At 36.2% G+C, this 9964-nt stretch overlaps 1 protein-coding gene across 2 annotated transcripts; it reads right to left on the reverse strand.

Moving 5' to 3' along the window:
- Positions 1-278: 278 nt before the first annotated feature.
- Positions 279-3148, reverse strand: LOC105223624 (DC-STAMP domain-containing protein 2). 2 transcript variants are annotated; one of them, XM_049457387.1, is made up of 10 exons: positions 2591-3148; positions 2216-2526; positions 2035-2155; positions 1687-1826; positions 1408-1621; positions 1187-1340; positions 966-1134; positions 597-905; positions 431-536; positions 279-366 (listed from the first exon to the last, which is right to left on the reverse strand). In XM_049457387.1, the coding sequence occupies exons 1-10, from the start codon at positions 2962-2964 to the stop codon at positions 288-290; spliced, it is 1977 nt and encodes a 658-aa protein (XP_049313344.1). In that variant the 5' UTR covers positions 2965-3148; the 3' UTR covers positions 279-287. The 2 variants fall into 2 exon arrangements, with proteins under 2 accessions (XP_049313344.1, XP_049313345.1); XM_049457388.1 differs by lacking the exons at positions 279-366; positions 431-536 and having other exon boundaries at positions 751-905; positions 973-1134.
- Positions 3149-9964: the final 6816 nt, after the last annotated feature.

Consider the following 9964-nt stretch of genomic DNA (forward strand, 5'->3'; position numbering starts at 1 on the left):
AACCCGTTAAAAGTTCTGGCTGTCAGTCATTGTGCTGCACTTTCTGTCCTTATGAACTCGTCGATAAACCTTAAGCTTTTTCAAATTAAGAACTGATGATTGTTTTTTTTTATTTGGAAGTTTTCGATAAAAAAAAACGCGACTGCTAAGACCCAAGTGTTCGCAAATTAATTTATTAGATACTCCCTACCATTGTATTCAATAACTATTCGAAGAGTAAAAAGTCATCGATGTCATTGCGATATGTCGACAAATGACTCCATGACCGAAAGTAATCAAAATTATACCTACTCCTTCAAAGGAAATCCACACAAGATACAAGTATTGCTCTTCCGATGGCCAAATATAAGACGAAAAAGAAAGAAACTATAAAATAAAATTACATAAATATTTTCTAATAAACTCCGCTACACAAATACAACTAAGTTACCCCGACGTCTTGGCTCTAATCCAATCTAGAAACGTATACGGATCTGCTTGAGGCTCATTTTTGAACTTTGCGCGTGCTTTACGGCGCAGCAGCTTAAAAAATGTCACTGCAAAAGTGCCAGAAAAATATTAATAATTTATCTTTTTATACCGTTATTCTAACTCACTTCGCTTTATTAGTATCTGATTGTAAAGCCAAGCAGCGCGCTGACGTGCCTCAACCGGATAATACACCCGCATGACCAGATGTCGCAATCGCAGACCGTAAGGTTCACAGAAGAGGAATATCCAAGCTAGTAAACAAATGCCACCTATGTCGAAATAGCGTCTAAAATTCGGCACACTTGGTTTGGGAAGACAAGGCGTGGTATCGATGTTGAACTTCTGGTTGACGGGCTCGAAAGCCTCGACGATGCCACGAAATATTTGAGCCGCGAAGTCGTCACCCTTCACGTCGACCACAATATAGGGAGGAACTAGCGGGGAAATAAAAACAAAATTATATGCTCAAATCGAGCTCAACTTTATCAATTCACTTTCTACATTTGCCTCCATGCCGCCATAAAATCTAATCATCGCCAGTAACCAGTAAAAACAGTAATCAGCAAAACAGATGCAAAATATTTGTGTAGTCGATATAAATAGGAATACCATGGAGCGCAGCAGTCTAAAGATCTCACGACGCGTCAAACGACAACTCGAGATCTGAGTGATGTGATATTTAGAAGTTAGTGAAGAAATTACTTCAAATACTGACCCAAATGTACTTGTGTTTTTCGGTTCTCTTCAATGGCAACACACGATCCTGATCCGTCAACTTACGTTGTTCATCGATCTCTATGAAATCTTTGGTCAAATAACGGTTGTCATAACCAGGTTGGCGTAAATATTTCATTTTGAAGTACAGTGCTCTACAAAGGAAGTAAAAAAGTGAAAGCTGTAATGAAACTCTGTTGATATCTTTCTTTAAGTACGCACTTGATTATCACCATAACGAATAGGAACCCGCCAATTATATCCAAAAAGCCGAAAATGAGGAAAAAGTTAGCCATACGTAAATGTATCTCAGCCATAATATCTTTGCCGACATCAGTAAGATTTCTCGAGGCCACAGTGGAGAAGCTAAAGTCATGTTCGAAGGTCACAGTTACATCAAACATATTCTTTATCTCATCCGTGAACTCGCGCAACTCTGGAATCGGTTTTGGAGCTATTTAGAATACATGTAAGGCATAGAGATGGGTCTATATCACTTACTATCCATAATAGTACCCAACACACTATCGTCAAAGAAGACTACCATCACACAGATCACATCAACCACTTTAACGGTGTAACAAAGCATGGTGAAAATGTGTGTAGCATGACAAAGACTCTGGAAAAGTCCCAGTTTTTCTCTATGGAAGTGCAAAAAGATAATAAGGAGAGTCACGAAAGACTTGAAAATGTAAGATCTAAATAGGAGAGAGGATAGGTAATCCTCGAAAAAAGAAGTAATTGATAGATCAGAAGATTTGTATCAAATGCTTCTAAACTAGAGATCAAGTAATGTTTGAAAAATTATGCGCTCTAAACACTTAAATCGACTTAATCATTAGAAAATACCGACAATCCGCCATCGCATCATCCGCAATTTTCATGCAGCGATCAAAAGGCGTACCGAACTCCTTGTTGCAAAATTTCACAATGCTATTTAGCCACTCGTACATCAGTTTAATGCCACTTACTGCAAACAGAGGGTCTTTAGTTGATGTCCTGTCACCATAACAGCTCCACTCATACTCACAGACCAACAGCACCAGTTCCTTTATACGGAACAATAATAATTCGACCTTCTTCATAACCTTCTTTACGTTGTCCATCGCTGTTTGGACCGCCTTCTTAATAGCCACCAAAGGTTGTCGCATCACCTCCAACATCTCCTCAAGCGCATGCTTGAGTTGCATTTGGCCACACGTGAGGCTGGTGGTCAGCGCGTCCACATTACGCAATATGTTTCTTGTCGGCCCCGTTGCGACCAACACAAAGGCAAAGGCGATCAGCAGTGTACGTCCTTTCGAGCTGCACATGATCGGTATGCATAAAGTGACGGTACAACTGCAAGCAGGAAGTTGTGGAATACTGAAAGCTTCACTTTTTTATTATTAGATTTGGGACTTACCGCACACTGCGACTGTAGCAGAGTAACAGGAACACCAAAACAGCCACATTCCACTTCAGCCACCTGCCTTTCGGCGGCTGGAAGGTCCCCGTTTCGTATGTTTGCCATGCCAGCGCAATGGCTACTCCAGTGAGGTAACCACAAAGGACTAAGGTCACGACGGTTTTGCTGAAAAATTTACCATATTTGTTGTCCTCGAGCTTAGGAGTTGTCGGTGTTGTTGGCGTTGTTGGCTTTGTTGATTTCGTTGATTTTGTTGAGGGTGTTGAAGGCATTGTTGTGGAATCTTCATCTCTTGTCGTAAGCGTCCCTGTGGACGTTGTTGTGGCTGGTATCGCCGAGGTTGAAGTGTCGTCAACAGGCCTTTTAACCATTTTTAAACTTCCACTCGGTCTATGTACAACAAATTCAGTTGAATCTCTTTAAATATTGAAAATTTCAATATTTTTTTTGCCATAATGTCAATTTGCATTATGTTTTTATTCGGAATTGTCTCACACATTTTGAGTGTTTTTCAACAAGTAGTGCACTTAAGTTTTTTCTGCTGAAATTTTTTAGAATTAAAAGAAAGATTTTCTTAATGGCCATCGAACTTGAGTAAAAACTTTGTTATGAAAAATACTAGGCGAGTTCCTTGTTACTCTGAGAGATCTCCTGAATCAAACAATAATCGCTCCAACACAACGGTATTAATGAATATTAAGAAAAGTTCTACATTGATTTCTATTTTTGCTTTTTGCTCACTTTTAGAGCGCCTATCGCTAGTTTATTGAACACTTTTGACATCAGGTTCACAACCCGACCTCTCGTCACCAGTAATAATGTGTTTAATGAATGTAGGGTCTTCAACTACGTTGTCAAGTATCTTTCACTAACCTTTATTCGACTCGTATTTACAAAAGATTCACGTCTTTTGGTGCGAGTCTAGCATTGATATGCTGAATATCCAAGACATTAACCAAAATGTTTTGAGCTGATCTTGAAGTTATGTTGAGATCAACTGTTAACTCTTTGATGCCAACACGACAATTTTCAAGCATTGTTTCTTTAAATTTTCCAGTGTTATCTTCAATAACAGAAATGGATGAACTACTTCCATGAACAAGTTTTCGATGACTACTCGACCTTCGACCTCGCATTCGCGATAAAGTAGACCCCCCAAAACACTTCTGCAACGTTTTCAACGACTCTGTCGCCGTGATTCCATTGATTGAACGCTATATCGAACAATAATTATCTATCTGAACCTGAGTCCAATCGAACAAGCCTTATTCTAGTACCAAAAATGGAGCTTAGCCTACATAAGCGAATATATCGGTGTCGGTCGATTCTATCAACAGTGCTGACTTTTCAATGAATATCTCAAATAATAAGTGAGATAGCATGCGTTCCCCCGCTTACCTTCTCTCTTCTTTTACTAAAACTGTTTCAAAAAGCCAAATTCATTAACTTTTGTTACATTTTTCCGTTTATACAAGGTGCTTTCCAAAGTAAACAGGAAAGAAACAGAAGAAAAGGTGTTTTCGGCAAAATAAATTAATTTTATTCAAAATAGTCTCCTTGTGCTTCAATACAAAAAAGTGCAAAGCATGTCGAACGAGTGTTTTAGCTCGTTGGCCGGTAAGGCCACCAGTATGCCGGTGCAAGCCTTTTGAATGGCCTCTAGGTCTGCATAACGCTTTTCATTCATGCGCAAATTCATTTTTCCAAAAAAGAAGAAGCCGCACAGTGCCATATCAGGTGAATACGGAGAGAATAATGGTTGAAATGTGATTTTTGGTCACAAGCGTTGATCGAATGTTGGATTCTGAGCAATTTTTTGTCATCAGTCAATTTGTGCGGATCAAACCGTGCACACACCTTTCGTAAGCCCATATATTCGGTCAAAATGCAATAAATCGATGTTTTGGAGATATTAAATTCCATTTCCATGAATTTCAATGATAATTTCGGCTGATTTTTGATGAATTTGCGCACAGCTTCGTTGGAATTTCCGGTGATCACGGATTTTGATTGGCCCATATATTAATCGTCATTTATGTCCTCACGATCACTTTGAAAACGTTGAAACATATAGATGGCGCTTCCAGGGGGCGCTAGATTACTTTGAAACGTACCTTGTACATGGTCTTCCAACTAATTGCTAAGGCAATTCAAATGTTTTTTATTTAATGTGAAGTATAATACAATGAATACAATACGATTTCGATGAACACAATTCTCGAGTACTTTTTCCACTAAATCATGTCGTCTTACATAAATATCACGTTCAATACTGACTTCTAAAGCCTGAAGAGAGTCGGGTTTCATGCAAAAGACCAATGACTTTAAATAAGCTCACAAGAAGTAGTCTAAAGGCGTTAAATCACAACTTCTTGGAGGCCATGCAAAGTCAAAATTTCTCTTTCTTGTTTTCTCTTTTCGAATCTCCAAATTGTTCTCGCAATAATTCGGTTGTTGCATGTGCTGTGTGGCCCGTAGCCCTTTCTTGTTGAAACCAGATGTTGTCAAAAACAAATTCTTCCAATTGCGGTCATAAAAAGTTGGTTTTCATACATCTATACCGCTCTCCATAGACAGTAAGGGTGTTATTAGCTTCATTTCGAAAGAAGTACGGGCCGATTATTCCACCGAACCATAAACCGGAGGCCAAAACCGTCAATTTAGACGAATGTAATGGTTGTTCATGAATGCCTGCGTTGGCAGGATAGCTTCTTACAGGAACATCTAAAGTGAAAAAATACGTGTTTTAGTTAAAATCTTAACTTAGAACTTAGGAGAAGGGAATTGGATTTTTGGCAGAAATTAAAAAAAAATTTTTGAAAATTTCGCGACTTTTTTTTCAAATTATGAAAATTTCAAGAATTATAACTCAAAGACCTGTGTAAAATTGTATGATGATCGCTTGAGTAGTTCTCGAGACATCTTGCCAACCGACTTCAAAAACACAGTTTAGAATTTTCGCGTTTACCCCTTAATCTCTCTTACTTAATATTACGTGTGTAGGAGATTCGACTTTTCACTTGATTCTTACTGCCATAAATGTTCGATGTTAATAGGCAAACTAATATAAAGATTTTCTCTCAGCCCTTTCACGACTTCATTTCCAGCGATATTAAATTCATTCTGTTTGTTTCTGTTGTGTGTGCCACCAACTGATTTCTGTTTACGTTTCTGTGGCCCTGTTTACGTTTCTGTGGCTGAATTCTGTTGAGAATACTGAAACTTAATTCTAAATTTTAAAATTTACGAGTGTGGTACTTCGGGTGCAATTACTAGCTTAGTCCAGACATTCACCATTCACAATAGGCATTGGCCGTTCGCCGCGTTTACTAAATACCACTTTTTATATGAGATTGTTGCTTTGCTCGCGCTCGGTAGATGTCGCCCTTTACAATAATAATAACACCCAACGATTACCATCCTCCCGCCCAACCGACGCGTTGGACGCAATCCGCGAACGAGCGGAATTAGCCGAGTCATAAAAGGCAAAGAGGCTACAGACTGACCCATTCATGAGTTTTACAAGAAATATTATACCAAGCATCTCCCTACGACTAGCGAGTGTCGGGAGATTTATAAGTTTTAAACGGTTAGTGTAAGGGGGAAGATTTAAACTAAGAACCCAAGGAAAATGATTTAAGGCAAAAAAAAAATGTTTTTGAACGGACTCTAACTTATCCGAATGGACTTGGTAACTAGGGTTCCAAACCACAGATGCATACTCTAATATAGGCCTCACCAGAGATGTAAAAAGAATTGTTGTGGTAAGCGGATATCTAAATTCTTTAGACCAACGTTTAACAAAACTTTAGCTTTAAAAACCGTGGAAGATGCGTGAAGATTAAAATTGAGTTTGGGGTCCATAGTTATTTGCTCCAACTTAAAGTTTTGTATTGCGTATGAAGTAGGGTCTACAGATCTACGTGAAAAGCACATCGTTTTACATTTTTTAAGGTTCAATGGCATGTCATTTCTATCACCAAGAAACTAGGTTGTTTAAGTTTGTTTGCGACTGACATCTTTCGCTGTTTGAAGTATACGTTTTAAAAAGTTTTACATCGTCAACTTTTGAAAACTTAACAACAGATGATTTGTCATTAATAAATAACAAAAACAGAATTGGACTAAGATGGCTACCTTGAGGAACGCCTGAGGGAACATTGATTATGCCAGAAAAAGTATCATTAAAAATGACTTGTTAAATTCTATTACTAAGATAAGAAGCAACCCATTTTAGAAATATTGGTTGAAAACCAAGAAGATCAAGTTTATTCAAAAGAATTGGATGGGATACATTATCAAAAGCTTTACTAAAAAATATGTATATACCATCAGTATTCTTATTCTCCCTAAAGCCCGTGTGATACAAATTCAAGCAAATTGGTTATTGTAGATTTCCCTTTACGAAAACCGTGCTGAGAAAAAGAAATTAGTGGAGAGATCCGGAAGGTTATGTCGTCTGTTATAATTGCTTAAAAAAGTTTAGGTATTGCTGATAACTTTGCTATTCTCCTATAGTTTAAAATAGATGACCTAAATCCACTCTTATGTAAAGGAATTATAAATTACTTTTTCCATATAGATGAAAATAAGCCTTGCATAAGAGATGAATTAAATAGTTATGTTAGGGGTTGGTATATACTTATGTATGTATATTTGGCACATTTTTTAAGAAAGCATGAAGGAATCATATCTGAACCATAATTAAATGATTGTTCTAACATATTTAACTGATATAAGAACTGACTGACTGAAATGGTAGGTGCATTAATGACAGAAATCGGACATACATATGTAACTTGTGCTGATACGAAACATTTTCTGGAGATTTTGGAGAGTAATTGGACTTAAAGAATTCAGCGAACATATTAGAAATGGTGTGATTGTCACTAGACATACTAGACTTATATTTCATAGCGGACGGAAAATTAGAAATCCTGCGGATTTTGGATTACGTATAATATTATTTTTTACTTTATTTATATAATTATAATGGGCGAACCAAAGGATCACATCGGACAACGGAGAACATTGAAGTGTTATCAACGTAAACTAGATCTAAGAACTTACCAAAGATCATGGAATCAGTATTAATTATTTATTAATGAAGCATGTTGCATACATATATACAGATATATCCGAGTGAGGCGGTATATAAGGCACTTAAATTCTGTGAAGTCTGCATACGGAACATCGGCTTCTTCAGATGGAATTGAAGAATGAACAGCAAACAACACACCACCTCCTTTTCTGTTCAGCCGGTCATATCTAAAGATTTCGAATTCGCTGTTAAATATTTCATTATCAAAAATGTGAGGCTTTAGCCAAGTCTCTGTGAAAGCAATGATTTTAAGTTTCGTATTAAGACCTCTAACATTTTGATAATAAATAATCAGAGAATTATTGTTAATTAGTTTTTTGTATTCACGGAATTTCTTGGCATTTTAGTGACTACAGCTTATCACGTTTGTGCTCGAATTCGCACACAAAGACCCCAGATGGCCAGAATGAGTTGACAAGTATCAATTGAAAACTGTCAGCGAATACGTCGATCTTAAACGACGAAATATGCTTGTTGTGTTTGAAAATAAATTTACGGATGTCTGTATCTACCGTTTTTAATTTCGACGAGGTATCCGCAGAAAGTCTCGACATAAAAATTGCCTTTTTCCGCGGTATTACAACTAAGTTTTTATTAGCTGACTTGTAGGTATTTGGAGCCGGATCTTGAGATGTTCTACGCTTACCGTGTTCAGTAACAGTTCTCTCAGTGTCCTGAGCAGACGGAACCTTCTCTTCTTGAGGACAAGGGAATGGAAGATTAATGAGGTCAACAGTGGGTGGAGGCTTTCTTTTTAAGGAAGATACAGTGGTATCTTTATAAGACGGATCTTTACGTTTTGATGAAGGTTTTGGATTCTCTTCCCGAATATTTAGGCATTGAAATGATGGAAACAGTGATTCATAATACCTAAATTTTTCAGTCAGGGTTTCAAGCTCACGACCAATCTCCTTGAAACCATTGCGCGCCTGCTTAAAAACTTTGAACAATTCAATTTCAGTTCGTCTGCATTTTAAGACCAGCGCAATCCCTTACTGTCAAGAATAGAATTCAATATCCTACCTGTCAGTCCAGCACATTTAAGATGGGCACTCCCATCACCAAGCCAGCAAGAAACAAAGCGTTCCGACTCGCCTTTCACAGAAAAGTTCGGAAAGTTACAAGTCATAATGAACAAAAACATTATTAAACAAAAAAATATAAAAAATGTTAATTAATAAAAATAAAAAGAGCAATGACAAAAATATTTATAACAAATGAATGCAATAAAAATAGTTGGTTATCAAAGATAACAACCAATGTAGCGAGCAGTTTGAGATGCACTGTAACACACGAAAAGTAAGAAATTCGCGAACAGCTGTGGACAAAGATTGAAACGAATAAAAACAAGAAAGAAATTTAAGTAAGCAATAAAAATTAACACTAACAATTGCACTATTTAAAAATGTAGCAACAAAAACTAATTCAAAATGGCTCGGCGCAATAAATTAAAATTAGCCAACACACAATTAAAGTAAATATCAATTGGTTCAATATCTTAAAAGATCACTTAATCCAGATATTTTCAAATAAAGTTTTAAATATAAATTGAACAAATTCGCCAGAGCACGAAACAAAGCACAGCTGAACACGAGAAGGGTTGCTCAAGAGCAATAGTGTGTACATTTAGCAGGAAATTTTTGTGAAAATGTGAAAACAGCTAATGTTAATGATTAACATACAATATTAACATTCTTTCATTAGAATTTCTATTTAAAAGCATATTTATTTAAAATTTTATTTATTCAACTTTCTCTATGCAAAAGCTATTTACTACATTCAGTGTTTATTTTACAGCCTCATGAAAATGGGCCGCGCCATTCTCTTAATAACATTTGCATTTATAATTTTTCGCAAAAACACTTGGGACTAAACAAGCATAATTAATTTAAAAAATATGTTTATTAGAAAATGTAAATACATACATACTTACTTATACATACATATAGACAATATACAAACGTATTGTGTTAAATTTTAAATGAATTTATCAAATCATGTAAATTTAAAATAAAAATCTTCTGTAATAAAAAATTGTATTCTTACGGTAAAACAATTTGTGGGTAAAAGGTAAAATTTTCATTACATTGAAGATGCTGTGTTACATAATATATGTACATATACACACATAGGAAAATATGTCTTTTATTATTTTTTTATAGCACCGCTATTAAGATTATTTTATATCATGCGATATTTTTTAATTTCGTGCTATCTTCACAATTCGACCTGTGTTAATATTATTTTTGTTGAAGCACAAAACGTTCTTA

The sequence above is a fragment of the Bactrocera dorsalis genome, chromosome 5, assembly GCF_023373825.1.
Source record: "Bactrocera dorsalis isolate Fly_Bdor chromosome 5, ASM2337382v1, whole genome shotgun sequence".
In the NCBI taxonomy this organism is placed as follows: domain Eukaryota; kingdom Metazoa; phylum Arthropoda; class Insecta; order Diptera; family Tephritidae; genus Bactrocera; species Bactrocera dorsalis.